Below are 21,745 nucleotides of genomic sequence, written 5' to 3'. Positions count from 1 at the left end.
GGTAATGGGTGAATGAGCTTCTACTGTCCTTTTGTACTTTTTGGATATTCATTACACTTCTTGGGAACTGTAGAATGTCAATAACTTAAAATGCAAGGAACATGTCTGGGGATTTCAAGGTCTTTATTATTTGTATTTTCTTTCTAAACATCCATTTATATATTTCTTTTTATAAAATATTGGCTAAACATACAAAAAAAGAAAAACAGAAAATCTTCTATATGATCTTGCATTGTAAATAAGGTTTTGTTGTAATTTTAGCCAGTTCTATAAAGTACATAAAGCTGAATCTATGTGGACTATGCACATAAATTCCTTAAAACCATTTGTCAAAGCGTATAAAAGTAATCAAAAACCACATTTAGACTGTGTTTCTTTTTCAGGTTTGCAAAGCAGAATCGCTAGGTTCGCTAGATTGGATCCTTTACTTTCTTATATTTTCCTCTCCTACCATGACTCTTGGCCTGTGTAGCTTGAATATGCAGTTTTACTTAAATAGAGAGAAAAGATTAGATCTTGCTGAATAAAGTAGAGGAAGGCACTGGGAAAAGGCTGAGTTCCAAAAATGTATCATTTTTGATAAGATACATAAATAGATTTCCAGCAGTGATGATGGGAAAATTGAGGCAACAGCAATGGATAATCTACCTTCCTGTTGATTTTTCAGATAAAAATAATAGTGGCTTGGTGTACTTTATGCAACTGCTCAGAGCCTATTTGTTTAAGACTGAATTATTTTTAAAAGCAAAGTTTCCTCCTTGATATACCATTTGGAGGTTATGCTATTATTTTGTTAACACAAATTCAGAACATTAAATCTATTGCAACATGGCTAAGTGCTATTTCAACATGATAATAAAAAATATTAACTTATCAACTTTTTTAATTTTAGAAATTAGAGAAAAAAATTCCTTCAAGTGTCTTGTTTAGCTAGCTCTTTTCTGATATATTAAAAGGTTGAAAGGCATTTAGCATTTTCATTTATAATTAGATCTGCATTACCCACTTAATACATACTTCACAATTATCAGAGTCTTTACATGTTCCAAAAGCATTTTTAAGTGCTATTTTATAAAGTTGTTTTCCTGGGTCTTAATTTCTTTTTCCAGATGTAAATGCAATGTTATCACCAAACTGTCAGGATCATAGGCAAGTCTCTGAATTTCTTATATATGAAAGCATTTTAATGACTTTTGGAACTTCTTGCTGCCATTTTATCCTTTTAAATATGAGGGATTTTTTTCCTCCTGTTTGCAAAGACCTTGACTAAGAAATGGAATAAAAATAGACACCATTTTCAAGTATGAAAAGACTTTAGAAATTCTCTTCAAGGAGCCAAAGTCTTGATATTAGGACATATATTGAAATGAGTCTATTGGCTCTAACAGGTGCCACCTTGGCAACATGGTGGATGACAGAGATTTGGGTTTCACTGGCGCCATTTTGTCTTCTTGGTGAATGAAGATGAAGTCTCACCCACAGGTGATTGGGGGGCCTCCTAGAGGCAAAGGTGGGGACTTGGACTTAAGTTATTGCCAGTCCTGTGCCATGAACTTCCTAGGCTTTCTAGCTCACCGTGACCTTGTCCCCTGACCAGGATCCTATGTAGGCTCTGACCACCTTCGGCACCAGGACACCATGCCTCATGTCTCTGGATTTCCTCAAGTCACCATGGCATCCAACTTAGGCTCTCCATTGGAGTTGATCTGTTTTGTTGGGATTGTTTTTCTGCTCTTTCTTTGCTTTACTACTCATATGGCTCTATTTTCTAAGTGTTAAGTATATTAAAGGTTACATGTCTTTGAGACAGAAGTCCACCTGCAGTCACCAGCTTTATAATAAACACTCCCAATTCAACCTCTCAAAAATGTGTCTTCTCTGTATCTAGCCATTGAACTCCCATATAACAATCTATTTTGTTATACTACTATTGTTTTCTTGCATTTTTTTTCTTTTTCCTTTCTCTTTTCATTTTGTGGGGAGGATTGGGGTTTGGCCACTCAGGGCCTTGTACTTGCTAAGCCTCAGCTCCTTTTTCACTTTAGTTTTTATTTTTAGTCATTTTTCAGATAGATTCTCCTACTTTTGTCTGGGATGACCCTCAAACCAGCACATATGCCATCACACTTAGCCCTGAATGTGATTTTTTTTCATTTAAAAGGATTATATTTGATTTTTCTCTACCTACAAAATAAATATATGTAAAAAAGCATTTTGAGTGGAGAAATTCTGTATCTACTGTAGTGTGTATGACCTTGGGCAAATAAAGTAGTTTTTATCACATTGAATTTCTCCATCTGTAAAACATGACTTAGAATAGCTTACAGGTTTAGAATAGAAATGAATGGCCTAAAAGGTATAAATGGTTTGCGTTCTTCCGGAAAAAATTATGATGATTGTAAATGTCTACATGTTTAGAATCCTTTAAAATGCATTATTACTGCATTTTAACCTTGAACACTGAAAATCCATCCTGAACTCTGGTGCAAGAAATCTTTGCCCCCATCACATGTTATAAAAACAGAGCTTTAGATCACTCATAAATATGACCACAGTAGTTTAAATATTAGTAATACTAAAAGTATCAGCCTAACACATCTGAGGAAAAATTATATGGCATCAAACAGCCTTTTGTAAACATCTTCAAAATCCATAACATCATTCTAAGTTTCTTTTGCCCTGAGGATAAAAGTTGAAATACAGACCTTTGACTACACATTGCATGGCCAGGCCCCTAACTCCTGATATTCACCTAATAATCTCTCAGTTCCCACTATACTGTAGGTGATAAGAGTTGAGTCATCTGGACACTGATGGCTCATGCCTATAATCCTTGCTTCCAAGGAGGCTGAAATCTGAAAATTATGGTTCTAAGCCAGTTTGGGGAGAAAAGTCAGTGAAACTCTTATCTCCAACTAGCCAAAACTGGAAATGGAAGGGTGGTTTAAGGGGTAGATTGGCAGACTTGCCTAGAAAAAAGCCAAGCCAGAGCATGTGGTCTCAAGTTGAAGACTCACTACCAGCACCCACAAGAAAATAAAGTGTTGTATCCCCTTATGGACTGATATAAAGTAGGCAATAATGACCACCTCATTTGACATGTAAGTGAATACTTGCCCACAGTGTCATACTGGTTGTAGAACATTCTGCGACTCAGGCAGTTTGCCTCTGTCCACAGTATTGTATACTCCAATGGATTTCTCTTTGCTATTTTGGGATCTCACAGTATCACTCAGCTAACACACTGTTTACTGATCAACCTTGGATACTAGTTCCTTTTATTTTTTAACAGCTTTCAAATTATTTTTCAGCCTCAACCTCAAATACCAGCCATTTCTTAAAGCCAGCATTGCATTCCTGTTTCCATGTTGCCCTTCTTATAGTTTTGTTAGTACATAGCTTTGGCCACACGTGGATTTTGCCTCTTCTATATATTTGATTTGAATGGCCTTCTTTGCCTCATTTCTCTGTTTGGTAGTATTTCAAGACTTAATTAAAGCCCTGTTACTTTTGTAAGCTGTCTTTGTCTTTTCTCCTTGCACCAAATTTAAACACTTCCCTTCCACTCTGGACCCTCATCCTGAAATATGGATACTGGTTTTAACTGGTGCCATCTTGACATCTTGGGAGATGATAGAGACTTTCCAAAAACTCTTAAGGTAAAATTAATTCCCCCTCCCTCATGGGGCAGAGACTTAAACAATAGATTCCTCTACTTGCCAGACCTGCACCATGAACTCATAAGACTCGTTGAACTCTTGAGTTCCCTGTGACGCTGACCTCTTTCCATGATGTTACTCAGGTCCCCCCAACTCTGTCACCATTGCACCATAACTCATGTCCCTTGACTCTCTTGCAGACATGTCTGCTTGCAGTCACCAGCTTTCTAATAAAGATTCCTGACTCAACCACTCAACATGTGGCTTCTCTGTATCTCATGATCAAATCCCCATATAACAATCCCTTAGAGTAGAAGGCCTGGGTATTAAGAGCAGGACCTTTAGCACTCATCCAGGGGACTCTGGATAGGTTACCCCAGAACCTATCTTACTTATATGGTTTACCTATGTCTTAAATATATGGTTTGTTATTTAATACACATAATTGTTTAAAACCATAATTTAACTTAACCTTAATAGTTTTCATTTAAGTTATTATGCCATTTGCAACTGGAATAAAGAAAGTTTCCATGACCTGTGTGGCAGGGTTTGGTAGGAACTCAATATTGTAATGTGAGAAGTCTAGATTTCAGATTCTGAATTCTTTAGCATCTATGTAAAAAGGGTTCTTAAAAAAGTGTTCTCACTTGAACATGAAAAAGTATGCAGGACTTCTCTTACTCCATTGCATATACTTCCTGAGGCCAAAGGAGGATTGTGGGAACAGAGAACCTTACCCTTCACTGCCTGGGTTTGACTAGTGACTTTGCCATTTATTATTTGTGTTTAGGCAGGTTGGTTTAACCTTATGGGCTTCACTCTGCCCAGCAGAATATGGGTATTTGGATCATCTCAGAGGGTTTGTCGTGAGGATCTTTGGAGTTAATATGAAATAATCTCTGCCACGCAGTATGTACTATGCATTAACATTTATTTTTTTTCTTTTTTTTTGCACTTAAGGGTTCACATGTCTGCTCTGTGAGACAGGTAGTAGTGAAATGAGGATATGAGTCCAACCGGCACCATCTAATAGGGAATTAGGTCTAACTGGCACCATCTTGGCTTCTTGGTGGATGAAGGTGAAGTCCCACATCCAGGTGATGCCTGAAATTTTAGAGGCAGGGGTGGGAACTTGGACAATAGGTTATTGGACCTGCCAGACCTATACCTTGAACTCTGGAGACTCTTTGAACTCTCCAGTTCCCTGTGACCCTGCCTCCTAATTGTGACCCCATTTAGACCTCTACCAGCCAAGACAACATTTTGCTCCATGCCTCCTCTATCTCCTGACTCTCCTCAGGTCACCATGGTCTCTCTCTTCAGCTCCCCATTAGAGTCAATCTGGTTTGTTGGGATTGTTTTTCTATTCTTTCTTGTGTCTCGTACCTTCATGGCTCAGATTTCTAACCATATATTAAAGGTTGAAAGGTTTTGGGAGACATGTGTCTACTTGTAGTCGCTGGCTTTTTAATAAAGACTCCCAATTCAACCTCTCAAAATGTGGCTTCTCTATATTTTATCATCAAATTCCCATCTAACAGTAGCTTTCTGGGTTAAATCTTCCATTTAATCTTTTGGACCTAGAACTGTGCTTGATGCATATAAATTAGGCATTCTTAGGTGGCTGTCAGATGAATAAATGAATAAGCAATTATGAAGCTCTAGTCTAGCTGCTTTCCTTCTGTTATAATGGAACAAATATGTTAGAAATAGATCTGTGGTTAAGTATGAACCAGCACCTGATCAAAACTCTTATTCATAGATTTTACCCTAAATGTTTATTTTCTTCCCATTGGTAGAATTCTATATTAAGAATCGAAAAAGAAAAGTGGAATCACAGGTTTCCTTCAAAGTACCTAACTCATTTTCTCAAGGATGACATTTTAAATGGCAATGACAGATGTTCTCTCACAGAACAGAATAATTCATTAACATCCGTATGAAAGGAAGACATTCAACCTCAATCTACACTCAACCTTTACCACCAAAGACCTTGAGATAAGAATGCAGAGCTGTTATAAATGCTTTTAAAAGTCAAAATGTTTTTTTTTATCATTCAAGAATTCTAGAAAGACAACTGGAGCATTTGGTGACTAGACACCTGTTCAATGTACTGAAGGAATGAATCTGCCTGGGGTTAATGGGGGAGTTTACAATAGAACCTATCTGCTTTCCTGAAAGGGCAGAATATTATACTAAAAAACTGAAAGGAACTTTCATATTTTAATACCTCAAAACTTTTATAATCTAATAATTAAAAAGCCTAGAGAGGTGAATGAGGTTTCTAGATTACATAGATGGTTAAAGATTTAGGAGGATGCTTCATAATAATCAGCTTTTAATAAATTACAATATACATTTCAGTCTTGTTCCATGGTAAGATGATTCACAATGAAGGCAAAGTCTAAAAAAGTCATCCAAACCCTGGTGGCTCACACCTGTAATCCTAGCTATACAAGAGGATCTGAGTATCTGAGGATTAAGCTCTGAAGCCAGCCTGGGCAGGAAAGTCAGTAAGACTCTTATCTCCAGTTCACCACCAAAAAGCCTGAAGTGGAGCCATCACTCAAGTGGTAGAGCACCAATCTTGAGCCAAAATAAATAAATAACTCTGAAGGATAGAACCCAGGTCTTGAGTTCAAACCTCAGGACCAGCAGAAAATAAATACATAAATAAAAATAAAAGAAAAAGAAATTCAGATTATGCCTCTGGATTACTGAACTTCCAGACAAGCAAAAGCCATCAATTACCAAAGGGAATATTAGTCTCTTTCATGGACAATCCACATATGAAAGGCTATTCTTAAGTCCAATTCTTCTGAAGGTCAAAATGACCCTCAACAATGAATTGTCAACTGAGAGAACTGGAACATCTCTATTCTAATTCTACCCTAAGGAAGTTGTCTGAGTAAGGCTTCTGGACCCAAGATTTCCATCAAAAAGTAGACCAAATATCTGACAGTAAATGTTTAGTTATCTGTCATTTGAATTCCTTAAAAGTAGAACCTGAGGCAAGGATTTATGCCCATAAGATCTATGGAAGTAGTGTTCTCAGCAGGGAGTAGGGAAAGAAGATAGGATAAGGGGAGGAGTTAAGCCAAAAAGTCTTCCCATGAAATGCAGAGAAAGAACAGGTCTGGGTATTAAGAGCAGGACCTTTAGCACTCATCCAGGGGACTCTGGATAGGTTACCCCAGAACCTATCTTACTTATATGGTTTACCTATGTCTTAAATATATGGTTTGTTATTTAATACACATAATTGTTTAAAACCATAATTTAACTTAACCTTAATAGTTTTCATTTAAGTTATTATGCCATTTGCAACTGGAATAAAGAAAGTTTCCAAGACCTGTGTGGCAGGGTTTGGTAGGAACTCAATATTGTAATGTGAGAAGTCTAGATTTCAGATTCTGAATTCTTTAGCATCTATGTAAAAAGGGTTCTTAAAAAAGTGTTCTCACTTGAACATGAAAAAGTATACTGGACTTTAGACATTTGCATACAGTGAGACCAAAGGAGGATACTATTAGGAAAGGAACACAAAGGTATAATGCCTAGGTGAAAACATCATATAAACTAATATTTATTGAAATGCACCCCAGGGAATGGAAACAACTGGTTATTTTTGTTGTGATTGTTATTGGTTTTTCTTTTCTTTTTCTCTTGTTTATTCATTTATCTGACTTTGGGAGGGTAAGAAAGGAGCATAGAAATGGAGGGACAAAGGGTGAACAAATGCAGCAGCAGTACTCATTAGACAGTATGTTGAAAATGAACTATACACCTGTGGGTGGGGATCGAAGGGAAAAGCTGGGAGGAACTGAAAAGGGAAGGCAACATTGTCCAAAAGAGTTAGACTCTTTACCTGACTTAGGTAATTGCAACCCCTCTGTACCTTCCCTTTACAATAACAATGATGAAAAGTGTTCTCTAAAAACATATCTGAACAAAGTCTTGATTTCAGTGAATCTTGCAAATGGAAACAGCAACGAAATCTGCCACCCATCATGGTCCAAGAGAGATAAGATAGACTAACGTATCCAAAAGACTTGAAAATAAGAGAGTCAGAAATTGGCCTGAAGAAATTTTCAAAGTATAAACTAGAAGATTTTTCTTTTGAGAAACAGTATCAGATTGAAATGTGCATTTGGCCAAGTTAAGAGAAACAATAAACTTAAGAAAGAACAATGGATGATTGTCTTACCATGTACAGAATGGAAGATTTTACGTCTTCTTTTTTTTCAGTTAATTCAATCCCTCTCCTCTGTGATAGCCATTACTTCTAGTCTTATTCTACAGATTCCTTGCTAGATGTTCAATGTTGTTAAGAACTGGCCAGATTTCATTATGTTGCATTTGACAGAGATGCAATGTTGAACTCAGACTCTGTCTGTATCAGGCCCTATCCACTAACCATCATCAATATTCTAACAAAGGCTTTTTCAGGAAAACAACCACTTTTGAACTTTATGAGGGAGATGGTGAGGAATCAAAATGTGGATACAGAAGTCCATGCATTTCAGGAACTTTCTGTTTTGTTAGCATGTATTCAGGATTAATCATTTCCATGTTTACATGCTAGCAACTATCTCTTGGATCCAATAAGAAAATTTAAATATGACATCAATGTAAAAATAGGACAGAAGAAGAAAAATATGTGGTCCTTTCTTCAAATGTCAGTGTAATGAGCAAAGACTCTTTATTATACCTTGCTAGGAGAAAGGTAAGATCATGAATATAGGGCATTTTACATTCCAAATAAACGAATAATAATGATGCTTTTAAGGATCAACAATCATACACCTTTAGCTATCCCTCCAGAAAACTTATAAAGATACAGGAAACTCATCAGTGACCAACGTTTCCATTTCTCTCATTCATCTAAATAAAGGCATTTAATTACTTCTCAATTTTTAACCTTGCCTTATTCTTTTGGGCAAAGAAAGAATATGTTCAAAATAGAGATTCTTTAAGTTATATGGATTTTTTTGGGGGGGGTCCGGTCGTGGAGCCTGAACTCTGGGCCTGGGCGCTGTCCCTCAGCTCTTCAGCTCAAGGCTAGCGCTCTACCACTTGAGCCACAGTGCCACTTCCAGCTTTTTTCTTTTTGCTTATGTGGTGCTGAGGAATCGAACCCAGGGCCTCAGGCATGCAAGGCAAGCACTCTACCACTGAGCCACCTTCCCAGCCCCAGTTATATGGATTTTTAAAAAGCAAACAAGAAGGTAAGTTAAATAGAGAACTTTAAAGAGTATTTGTGTTAAAAATTGACAGGATATTAATTGAAATAAACAGATGAAGTTATTTTGTAAAGAATAATACTTTGATTTTTAGGCACAGAAAATCAGTTGTTTTCAAGAACAGATAGAATCCATAATTATTGCTAGAGAAATTTAGGAGTTATTTAGAAAATAAGTACTGTAACATATATGGAATCTCCTTTTCCAGGGAGTCAGATTTATCATTCTGAAATCGGATTCAAATTATATGTATCTTCGAGGGACATTGCCTTAACACACAAGAGAATTAATTATTGTGATAGAATCATTCAGCCTCTGGAGCAATTGCTCATTTAGGTAATGTATTATATTTTGTTCTCTATGATTTTACCAAGTTATGATTCCTAGCTGGAATGCAGAAATCAATTTTAATTATCTCTACTATCTTAAAAATGCTACCAACTTACCAACCTCTGTTCATCTATATTCTACTTAGATCCACTGACTTCTTATTCCACGTGTATAAACTTGTACAAATTTGCATATACTCAGAGCAATTTCAGGGTATAAACCTGTGTGCATTTGTACATATACATGTAAATGAATGTGTGAACACACACGTGTATACACACACTAATATAAGATACATGACTGTATCTTATATAGATGATATATAGATTATATATATATACTATAGATAGATGATATGTAGCTAGCTAGCTAGATACACATATATTTAGGATCAAATCTCAAAATGGTCAATAGAAATGGAATTGTGAGTAGGCTATGAGACTCGTCACATAAAATACCTTTCAACATCAGCTTTTCGAGGAGAAACAGACACAATTATTAATTCATGTATCTTCTGATGACTAAAGTAATTTTGCAAGGTGGGCTTAGGGCACACATTTATTAATGAAATTTCAAATCATTCAATTTCTTGAAGTTATAAGACAGTGCAGACATTTCCATGAGCCCCTCAAGAATAGCAGCTAAGCCTGTGGATCCCAAAGGTATAGTGCCAGAGTGCAGGGAGCTTTCTCTACAAAGGAGAAACGCAAGCCTTCTGCTTTGTCGACATCCACAGATATAATTACTCTCCAACAAGGCTTTCACTGAAGCCAATAAGAAACATTTTTGTCCCTGGAAACACAATATATAAGGAATATAAGAAACAGTATGTCTATTGTTCATCGGCTAATGTCCCCAAATGTCACCAAGGTAATTACTTGGATGACATTTATGTGATACAGCTGGGCATTGTTACAGTTAATATAAAGCCTGCCTTTGGCAACCACTTCATTTCCATCTCCACTGCACCATGGGTATGAGATCGCCCTTCCAAGAAGAACACACTCCTCTTTGCCAGTGACACCTCTGCCCTCTGATTTCTCCTGTGGGTTCTTCACATAAATACCCAAAGCAAAAGGAAAACAAATTAAAGGGCCAATAACACTATCTTAGAAAACTGTTATCTTACTATTTATATCTGGAACTTTTTGAGACTTTCTAACAATAATTTACCTCATGTAATGGCACTGATGTTTTCTTTCATTTTACTCCGTTTTTGTTTTTTGGTCTGTATAGAGAAAGGTTTCCTTATATAGATCCCCAAACTACAAAACTGTGTGTGTGTGTGTGTGTGTGTGTGTGTGTGTGTGTGTGTGTGTGTGTGTGTGTGTGTGTGTGTGTGTGTGTGTGTGTGTGTGTGTGTGTGTGTGTCAGTACTGGGACTTGAACTCACAGCCTGGATACTGTCCCTTAATTATTTTTTATTTTAATTTCTATTGTTTCTCAAGGTTGGTGCTCTACTGTTTGAGCCATTTCTTTACTTTCTGCTTTTTGGTGGTTAGCTGCAGATAAGAATCTCATGAACTGTTCTACCCAGGCTGACTTAGAACTGTAATCTTTAGATCTCAGCTTCCTGAGTAGCTAAGATTACAGATGTCAACCACAGACAAGAAAATTAGTCAGATTTTTTTTTTACATTCATAAAACCATTCCTTTCCAAAAAGAGGTTATTGGCAAAGCTTGCTATTCCCCATAATATACTTATAAATATTATATTATATTTTCAGAAACACACAGAGGAGAGATATTTTTCCCTCTAAACTTACATGCAAACTGTAGTTTTGCCTTCCGACTTAGAATGGTCCCCAGAACATTGGTGGCCAGGCACTGGTAGGTGCCAATGTCTTGATCTGTGTGGGGGCTCCGGATAGCCAAGCGTCCCCCCTCCAACTTGTAGTGATAACTCAGGTTCAGATCAATATCTGTGGCATTCTGCTTCCACCTTCAAGGGAAAGACATGAAGTTAGAACACAGAGAACTGATTGCTACTTGTCTTAATATGCAGTTTTGATCCCTACAAACTTAACAACAAAATGAAAAGCTCCCAGATTCTTCAAAGGTAACTGCCTTGAGCTCCATGATACCAATAATTAGGCTATTTGAAAACTCTCGTACTCTTCAAGAAGTTCGTTCAATTGTATACCAAAAGGCAACAGAACCCTTGAACTGAGAAATAAAAATGAAACATAAAGCCAATAATACTGGCCACCGTATTCCTTTAAAGCCCTTTCAAATTCTATACTATCCATGAACTCTCACAGCTGATGCTGCATAAGTGAAGGTCAAAACTGAGTTAGAGATAGAAATCAAAGGAAGTTATATTACCAATGGCACAAAATTGCCAACAAAGACCTTCCAATGCTAATTGGAGCCTGATAACGAGGCAAGAATAGCTTGACAACTTTGTGCATTCAGTGACTTCAAAAATTAATCATGCTGATAATGTTTCAATGGCTCTGAGGAGTGCCAAACGAAAATGATATGTTAGCAAAACAAATGCAGCTTGAAGAGTTTTTTTTTTTAAATTTTAGGAAGCCAGAAGTCTCTCAATAATCCTTTAGTCCATGAATTAACTAGCTGAGGTGCAATGGAGTTGTATGTTTCTGTTCAAACATAAGAAGCTTGAGAAGGGGCTGAGCAGGTGGCTCAGTGGTAGAGTGCTTGCCTTGAATGCATGAGGCCCTGGGTTCAATTCCTCAGCACCACATAAGCAGAAAAAATAAAAGCCGGAAGTGGCGCTGTGGTTCAAGTGGTAGAGCGCTAGCCTTGAGCTGAAGAGCTGAGGCCCAGAGTTCAGGCCCCATGACCGGACTTCTCCCCCCCCCCCCCCAAAAAAAAAAGAAGCTTGAGAAATTTCACTTGGTTGTCATTAAGACACACGAACAACCACACATTCTTTAACCAAACTTTACTTCCCCTGTCTTCCACTACCCAATGAATCCTCAAATATTTTGAATTATGAACACAGCATAGTTAATAAGATCTATTCCTGGGGGGGGGGGTAATCTGTGTGGAGTCATATAAACAGTTTAGGGAAAAACACTTAGAAATAGTAAATTACAGCAAACAGAAGTAGGAATGGAGAACAAAGCAAAACTCTCCACCCACTCCTGCTCGATTCCTTGCTGAGGCTTCGATTACTAAAGATTGATTAATAAGAGAAAAGCATACAAGTTCATTGAATATAAATTTATTCATTCATGTATGTGTCTGTTCGTTTTGGTCATTACTGGGGCTTGAACTCAGGGCCTCAAGCCTACATTTATATTTTTGCTCTAGAATGATTTTCTACTACCTGGCTATACCTCTACTTCTAGCTTTTTTATTTTTTTTCTGGTTAAGAGGAGACAAAAATCTCACAAATGTTTCTGCACTGGCTAGATCTGCACCTCCATCTTTAATTTAGAATATATAAATGAAATACATAAAAAATTTTACAATACACTTGATTTCCAAATCAGACTTTGTAGGATTTATGACAAGTGAGATTTTTTTCATTCATAATGAAATCATTTTTAAAATATTTTGGTGAGGTGGGCCAGTTGTAAGTAATATTATTCTATAGAATGAAGAGTTTCCTGAAATATCCAATGGGGAGAATCTGGCAAATACCTGTGAAAGTAGGAAAGAAGCATGAACTTAGTATATTCTCTATAAAAGACTTTGTACATTGATGGACCACAACCATAACAGGTTTTGAGACAACCCTGTTATTTTTAAATTATTAGCTTTCTGTTGTTGTTGGTCATGAGACTTGAACTTGGGGCCTGGATGCTCTCCTTGAGCTTTTTTGTTCAAAGCTAGAACTCTACCCACTTTGAGCCACAGCACCACTTCTGGTTTTCTGGTGGTTAACAGAAGATTCTGATGGACTTTTCAGCTCAGGCTGCCTTTGAACTGTGATCCTCAGATCTCAGCCTTCTGAGTAGGTAGGATTACAGGTATGAGCCACCAGTACCTGGCCATTATTTTTTTTATGCTTCAACTTTTCTTCAATAAATAAAGACAACATTCAAAGAGTACATTGGGGTTTTTTTCTATAGGGCTTTATACAGGCAATTTCTTGTTTTCAATATTTGTATAAGAAAACACAAACTTTTCTTTCTGTAGGCTTGTCTCAAGAGGCCGATATCCTCCTAACAAATGCTGTAATTCTGTCTTTCATAATTTGCTTACAGGACACGATCTTTGGACCTCTGTGTTCCCTATCATTTTCAAAGCAAAGTATATACCCTTACTTAGTTTGCCAGCTCTCTTTAATTTTGGAATCAATCACTGAAATAACTGCTGTCATCATTACATGCTCCTAATTAAGCTCAGTAATTGTTTTTCAACACAAATTCAAAGTTGTTGGCTTAGCTGCAGCAAATGAATTTTTCACAGTATCCTCGTAATCATTCTAATCACTATGGTACAATGATTATTAAACTGTGCATATAGATCAGGAGTTCAGCTCCTGGTGTGGGCTTTGTCCTAATTAATATGTTTAAATCAATGGAAAAATAGTTCTAATGAATTCAAGCAAATGTCATAGACACTTTACTGATAACATTGCAAATCTTGGATATTTTCTTGTGATAAAACTCAGAAGTATAATTTAGGTGGTTATTTTTTAGCATATAGTTAATATATTAATTCCAGGAAGTATAATGGATTTGAACTAAAATCTGGACTTTTTCTTGGGCAACAGCCTTTCGTGTTCGACACTTAGGTTCTGTGTTAAAAAATGTAACTGGGGTTGTATTTGGTGCCTCTTGGTTGTGTGTATGTGTGTGTGTGTGTGTGTGTGTGTGTGTGTGTGTGTGTGTGTGTGTGTGTGTGTGTGTGTATTGTTTCAAAAACTAAGCCTTTATTTTTCACTGCTTATTCTAAATCTGTTCCCAGACTTTGAAGAAAATCAATAAAATCTAAATATTAAATATCACTAACTGATCTCAATATAGAGTAAATATGAGACTGTTTTACTGAGAAAAGAGTTCTAGTACTAGCCTTAGCATCCTTTGTTTTATATGGTTGGATAAGTCATGTGACTTCCCCAGGAACCATTTTCATTGGTCATAAAATGGGCACAATAATATGCATATAATATGCAATAATATGCATTCTGCTTTATCTCATGAGATTGAACATGATTGAGCAAGATGAAGAGGAAAATGAACACATTATAACAAGGAATTATCTCTGGTGACCAGGTCATGAGAAAATGTGTTAGAAATCTTCAAAAACACATGTACTAGGGCTGGGAAGGTGGCTCAGTGGTAGAGCGCTTGCCTTGCATGCCTGAGGCCCTGGGTTCGATTCCTCAGCCCCATACCCTAGATAAGGCCTAGCCCAGGTCCGGACGTCCTCTCTGTGCTCTTTTCTAGCTCTTTCTCAGCTCTTTCCTTCTCTTCTCTTTCCCAGCTCTCTCTCTTTCCCAGCTCTTATTCCCAGGCCTTTCCCAGCCATGTGGAGGGCCAACATGGCCTGGTGCCAGCCAGAACGATGAATAAACCTACCCCTGACCTGAAAAGAAAAAAAACAAAAACACATGTACTAAATCCTTTCTGTTTTGTTGTTGGTTTTGGTTTTATTTGAGAAAAATGATAATCTACAAAGAAATAATTTTATGTGTATTATTTCATTTACCTAAATAAAATATTGGAACAAGCTCATTGCTATCGTATTTTTTTCTGGATTTAGTAAATATAAATAAGCAAACGTACCCAAGCACCATCTTTGACCAACTGACCAGCTCATTTCTCTCTCCTTTCCAAGGCTCATTGGCTAGATTTTTGTCTCCTGTTATTTGATCTTTGAAAATTGGGGAAATCCTTCCCACAGGAAATCTTTTGACCAGATTTTCCTAGTGTTTCCTATCTTCTAGCTATCACTAAACTCCTGTTGGTGAGGACATGAATTTCATTGGAAGTGACTTTCAGCATATTGCTCTTAAACTTTCCAAAGTTCTACTTTTAACATTGCCAACTACCTCTGTGAAATTTTGCTTGCTATATTGGATTTAGTAAAGGAAACAAAAAAATACAGCTTAATTCCCTTCAAAAGAGAGAACAGAATACATTTGTTACAACAATGTGTTTATTTTTATTTTTTTGTTTTTTATAAATTAAATACTAGATTTCACTTGAGCGCTCTTTCTTTAAAAACTACTATGCAAAAAAAGGACTCCATATTTATGAAGAAGGGAGTTTATACCAAGAAGAAAATAAATGGGATGGCAGACTAGAACACTTATTTCTAGTCAAAGGCTCTTTGTTTTGTTTTATACTATACCCAAACATTTTAAATATCTTGTCTGTGATAATAAAACTTTTCCTTCTAATGTACTTGCTCAGTGCCTGTCTGTCTTAGTGTCTGTCTCTCCTTGGTTCTTACTCTGGCTCACTTTTCTCTTTTCTCTTGTTTTCTCTGCACGCAGCCTGCCCCCTCTCCGCCCCCCCCCCAGGTGAATACAATTGTGGAGAGTTTTCTAAAATAAAAATCTAAGTAAGAAAGAGTCATATTAAAACCAAACTTTCACGTTTTGTTGCTAATGCATTTTATCTAAAATACCTCTGCCCTTTGCTTTATTATCAGTGAAATTGGGTCTGAGTCTGACATTTAGGAATTAAAAATTTAATTCCTGCTCTCTCTTCAAACTTCTATTCTATGAGTGTTTTGTAATATAATGTTAGAGATGAAGTAAGGCAGGCTACAGAGATTAGAAATAAGAAGCTAAATTACTTTTCTTTAGCTTTTCAGTTTACAAGTATTTTAGGAATATAAGCTATTTAGTGACATTATTGTTTTTAGTCTTTATTTTATTTCTTCATAGAAATGCTAATTTCCAAATTGTCTTCAGAATCACATCATTTTACTTATTACCATCCAGTACTTTTACATGAACATCATTTATTTTTCTTACCCTTGTATGTATATGATGTACTTAACTTATTTAAAAGCGAACTTTAAAAAAAATGGAGATTTAAATATTACTTCCTTTCCCTACCAAACCATATCAACTTCTATAATCAACTGAATTAGCTTTCAAAACATGAAATTACAACTGTAAATATTAGGTGTTCCTGGAAGATTATGTTAATCAGATTTTATATATGTAACTTGTTGGTAAATTAAATAAAACAGATCATTATTTAAGGAGAGCAAACTAACAATCAAGCAAACCTTGAACTGAGAGAAACAAACAGTAAAGTGATCAATCTTTTCCTAACAGTTGAGTTATGTTGGTTAAATAATTGTAATAATAGGGAAATTTTCATAAGTGAAATGTTAAAAAGACAGTTTATTAGGAACTTTGTCATAAAAAGAAAAAGAAGATAGTTGTATAAAATACAAGATAAGGTTGGGGTACATTTAAGCCATGTAGAAGATTAACCTTGAAAAAACTAAGATAAAAGGAATTATGTGTATTTACATATATTTATATTCTCATCTCAAAATTCAGCATATCCGGCCTATTTTGCCAAAAATATTGTTGATTTTTGTATGCGTGCCAATTTGCCCCTACATATGTGAAACTTTTAGAAAATGCCTTAAAACCCAGATCCTCAGTAGTCATTTTAATATTCATTTTCTTTCCTGTATTCAAATCACATACACAGTTCATACCAGCTAAATATCCTTGTCATTTAAATAAGTATAATTTATACATGCATCTATTTTTAACTGTGTGAATTCCATCCACAATATGGACCAAATTGCCTTTCTGTCAATTGCATAAATAAGAAGACATTACTCGCCCTTCTCCACTATTATTCCTTATTTAATACATAAGAAACATATCTATTTTTTCCCTATTTACATATAACAGAAATTCTCTGTCTGCCTTAGAAGGTACAGAGCTATCTTAAACAACATTTTTCCATAACTGGTGCTTTCAGAGTAATGGGATCTGCTGATGAAGTTATGGAATTTTATTGGTAAAATAAATTCAAGCAAGGTGCAGCTGACTCATGCCTATAATCCTAGGTATTCAGGCGACTGAGATCTGAGTATCAAAGTTCAAAACCTATCTGAGCAGGAAAGTCTGTGAGACTCTTATTACCAATTAATTCATAAAAGGCCAGAAGTGGAGCTATTGCTTACGTGGCAGAGTACCAGCCTTGAATGGAAAAATTCTCAGTTACAATGCCAAAGCCTTTGCTTCAAACTCTAGTACCAGCACACACACACAGACACACACACACAGACACACACACACACAGACACACACACACACACACACACACACACACAATTAATCAGTGTGGCTTTTATGGGACCATTTTCAGGGTCATTGTGAATGGGTGAAGTCAGGCCTTGGTTCCAAACTGGTGTGGGATTAGGGAAAGCAAGGTGAGCTTGCACTTTCCCATTGCCACTGAAGCAATCAATTTGATTTCTTGTCTCTCTTACTGCCATCCTGCCCACCTGTGTTTCTCTGTTCCTATAGCTCTTTATTCTTAGTTCTAATTACAATATAGCTCTTCATGGTGTTGAATCTCAAGAACAAACGTAACAAGCAAGTAAGACAGAGTGGTTACTTGAAAAGGAGCCTGAAAATGACACAAGGGACAGATTTGGAAATGTCTGTGTCTTTATGTGAATAGCGAGTACACAGCTGTGTACCAGTAGAAAAAAAATGCCTTGAGCTGTACATGTCCAATTATGGCCCTTTTAAAGCACTTCACTGCATGGATGCTTTACATCAACGACAAAGGGAAAAGCTGAGCGGTACCCAGGGGTAGGATTTTTACCTATAATGGGGTGAAGGGTAACCGTGAGCTGCGCAATTCAGGATGATTTCAGATCTTGATAAATCCAAAGGAAAAATGACATCTTGTGGCTCCTGGGTAAAAACAGGACGGCTCAAACGGCTCTCACCTGGGAATAGAAAAGAAGAGCATCACCTAAGATGCGTGCCCTCGCGTAAGTGCAGGACTGTGTTCAATATCATCTCTGTACACATGTTAAAATATTTTATATAGAAACCATCTCATGCATGGAGGAAACGTTGCAAATAGAGAGATTTTTTTTCTTTCTTCTGACTACATACATCAACTTTGCTACAGAGGCCACTTTTTACCCTAAATAACTTTGTTTACATTTCCTGTCAACAAAGGAGATTCTTCCAAATTACCATACAATAATTATAATAAACCAAGAGTACCAACACATTAACATTGATTTTGCAATTAGCCTCTAATCCTTAAGATCTCATTTTATCATTTTCTCCCTAACCCAATTATTTACAGAAAAAGGACATAGGTGAGAATAAGAAGCATCATTTCATTTCTATGTGTTGTTTTTTTTTCATTGTAATCACATGTATTTTTTTTTCCTTTGTATCAGAACTGGGTCTGGAACTCAGGATTTCATCCACTCATTTGGCTTTTTCACTCAAGGCTGGCACTATATCACTTAAGTCCCACCTCTACTTCCCATGTCTTCCTAGTTGATTGGAAATAAGAGTCTCCTGGACTCTTCTGCATGGGCTGGCTTCAAATTGCAATGCTCAGATCTCGGTCTCCTGAGTAACTAGGTCACAAGGATGAGCCATCAGCGCCCGGCTGCAGTCACTTTAAATCTAGAACAGAGTCTTCTCCAGTCTTTCCTTGATCAAGTTTATGGTATATTTAGATCTATGATCCACTGGAGAAGGAATAGAGAAAGAGAAACCATCAGAACCATTTTTTATCAAGTACTTAAAAACACAAGGATAATTGGGCACTGTCAGCAGGAATAAAGACAATGAGAGTGATATGGTACCTATTGTGAAGCATTTAGAAGTAAAGCCAAGAAAATACTAAAACTGATCCAATGTGAGGGATGAGGAAAGATTAAAGAGTATTATAAGCTAGTCCATTTTATCAGTGAAGTCAAGCATGTGGGCCCATTGAAGCCTTTAACTATTAAAGAAGAAGGACAAGAGAAAGATGAGAGACAGTAAGTATGAAATAAGAGCAGAAAGTAGTTGTGTTTCATTCATTTTTCATTCACTTATTGAACAAATACGTGGAGGCCTGTAGAGTATAGGAACTATTGAGACCTAAAAAATACAGCAGTGAACCAAACTGCGAAAGCTGCTGTTGTGATTGACCTTGTAATGTAATTAGAGGAAGTGTGAAAAGAATCAACAAATAAACACATGGTGTATGAGACTGGCATGAAGAAAAACAGAAGGTAAATAAGGCAAGAAATCTGGGTGGATGTGGGGATGCCATCACTGGTGACAACTGAACAAATGCTTAAAGAGGGTAGGACTTAGAAGATGCCTTGGGAAAGAATTCTAGACAGAAACACAGGTGCCAACTCCCTGAGGCTGAAGATATTGGTAGTATATAAATGAAAGCTAATGGTGGTTTTAGAGCAGAGAGTTCCTGCTAGAGATGGATAATAACTAGGCCCCAGATGGATTTCTATTATTTATATTTTTACAGGATGGGGACAATGAGAATTGTAATGGATTCGAGGAAAATTTGCAAAGTGAAGATTGGTAAAAGATAGTCAGGCTTAGAAAATATAGTTTGAGATCTATTTTCTGAAAAAAGGGAAAGCCTCAGATAGCGGGACAGTTTACTGAGGCAGATATAAAGCAATGGTTTGGTTTTACAAGTATTATGTTTGCTGCTCCTGTTGGGCATCCTTCTAAATTGACCTAAGATGCCATTCTTATACCTGAGTCTGGAGTTCAGGTGAGATTTATGGGCTGAAGATGCATGTGTTGGGCTGGCTGGGAAGGTGGCTCAGGGGTAGAGTCCTTTCCTTGCATGCATGAGGCCCTGGGATCGATTCCACAGCACCACATTAGCAGAAAAAGCTGGAAGTGGTGCTTTGGCTCAAGTGTTAGAGTGGTAGGCTTCAGCTGAAGAGCTGAAGGACAGCGCCCAGGCCCAGAGTTCAGGCCCCACATCCGACAAAAAAAAAAAAATGGTACATGTGTTTTATGGCCAGTGGAATAAGCATAAAGAAGAAAAAGAAGCCCCCGCTACTGATCAGTAAGGCATAGTAACAATTGAGGATCGACACAGTGAGACAAACCAGGTACCAAAAGACACGGGCCACAGTGTCACAGGAACTGTTCTGAAGGACATCATTGAGGAAGTGTTTCCAAGAAGAGAGACTAGTCAACTCTGCCAAAGAGGGACAATAGACAGAATAAGAAGAATACAAACATAAGATTTAGAGGACCTGGCAAGAATTGGAAACTGGTTTACAGCTGCCAATTGGACCATAATCAAGAAAGAAATTGGGCCAGGCTATAGTGGCTCATACTTGTAATCTCAGCTACTCAGGAAGCTGAGATCTGAGGACGGCAGTTCAGAACCAGCCCAGGCAGGAAAGTCAGTGAGATTCTTTATTTTCCAATTCACCACCAAAAAGCCAAAAGTGAAGCTGTGTGGTACAACACTAGCCTTAAGCATAAAAGCCTAGGGACAGTGCTCAGGCCCTGAGTTCAAGTCCCAGGACAGGCACACACACAAGCACACACACACACACACACACACACACACACACACACACACACACACACACAAACACACACACGTGTCATTAAAAGTAGTTATATTTAGGGCTGGGAAGGTGGCTTAGTGGTAGAATGTTTGCCTTACATGCAGGAGGCCCTGGGATTGATTCCTCAACAGCACATAAGCAGAAAAAAGCTAGAAGTGGTGCTGTGGCTGAAGTGGTAGAGTGCTAGCCTTGAGCTGAAGACCTGAGGGACAGCACCCAGACCCAGAGTTCAGGTCCCATGACTGACAAAAAAATAATACAAAACAGTAGTTATATTTAAATTGCTCAAGCATTTCATAGACATACCATGCTATAGCTGGAGAGAGGCACAGTTCATGGCATTACATTGTGGAAAGGAATCATAATAACATAGAAAAAGCAGAAATGAAGTTGAGGACAGAAGCCAGAATCTTCAACATTTATGAAATTGAAATAAATGACTCAAATTATGAAGAAAATTTTTATAACATATTGCCAATATTTATATAGGACACTATCATATTAATTTTCTATAGGTACTTTAACAAATTAAATCATGACAAGAAGAAGTTATTTTCTTTTAGTCATATAGGTCAATATTCCAAAATGGTGTCCCTAAGCTGAACTCTCCACCTCTTAGAATCAATCTATATTTGGGGCTTTTGAACATTTTTCTCCAGCTCCAAAGTCAGCAACAGAATATTTCATTCTTCTCATATCAACCGACTCCATCCTATAGGCACATCTTCATGACTATTTTCTGCCTTCCTCTCCTGCCTTTAAGGATATTTGTGACCATTTTGACTATTAATGGACCATGTCAGCTGAACCAAGTTGCTCTTACTGTTTTATTTTATTTTATTTTTTTGCCAGTCCTGGGACTTGAACTCCTGAGCAAGGTCTGGACTCTGTCCCTGAGCTTCTTTTACTCAAGGCTAGCACTCTACCACTTGAGCCACAACGCCACTTCCAATTTTTTGTTTATTTGGTACTGAGGACTCCAACGCTGGGCTTTATGCATGCTGGGCAAGCACTCTACCA

The 21,745-nt window shown here is 37.1% G+C and overlaps 1 protein-coding gene across 1 annotated transcript in view; it reads right to left on the bottom strand.

Moving 5' to 3' along the window:
- The window catches only part of Cntn6 (contactin 6), a 267,806-nt gene that overhangs the window by 133,259 nt on the left and 112,802 nt on the right, over nt 1-21,745 (bottom strand). The window contains 2 exon segments of the mRNA XM_070018410.1: nt 10,999-11,174; nt 17,968-18,094. Coding sequence (XP_069874511.1) covers nt 10,999-11,174; nt 17,968-18,094 — 303 coding nt within the window.

Source organism: Dipodomys merriami, unplaced genomic scaffold (genome assembly GCF_024711535.1).
Source record: "Dipodomys merriami isolate MVZ:Mamm:240054 unplaced genomic scaffold, mDipMer1.0.p SCAF_13, whole genome shotgun sequence".
In the NCBI taxonomy this organism is placed as follows: domain Eukaryota; kingdom Metazoa; phylum Chordata; class Mammalia; order Rodentia; family Heteromyidae; genus Dipodomys; species Dipodomys merriami.
Note: the sequence above shows the minus strand (reverse complement) of the source record. Positions and strands in the feature narration are given on the sequence as shown.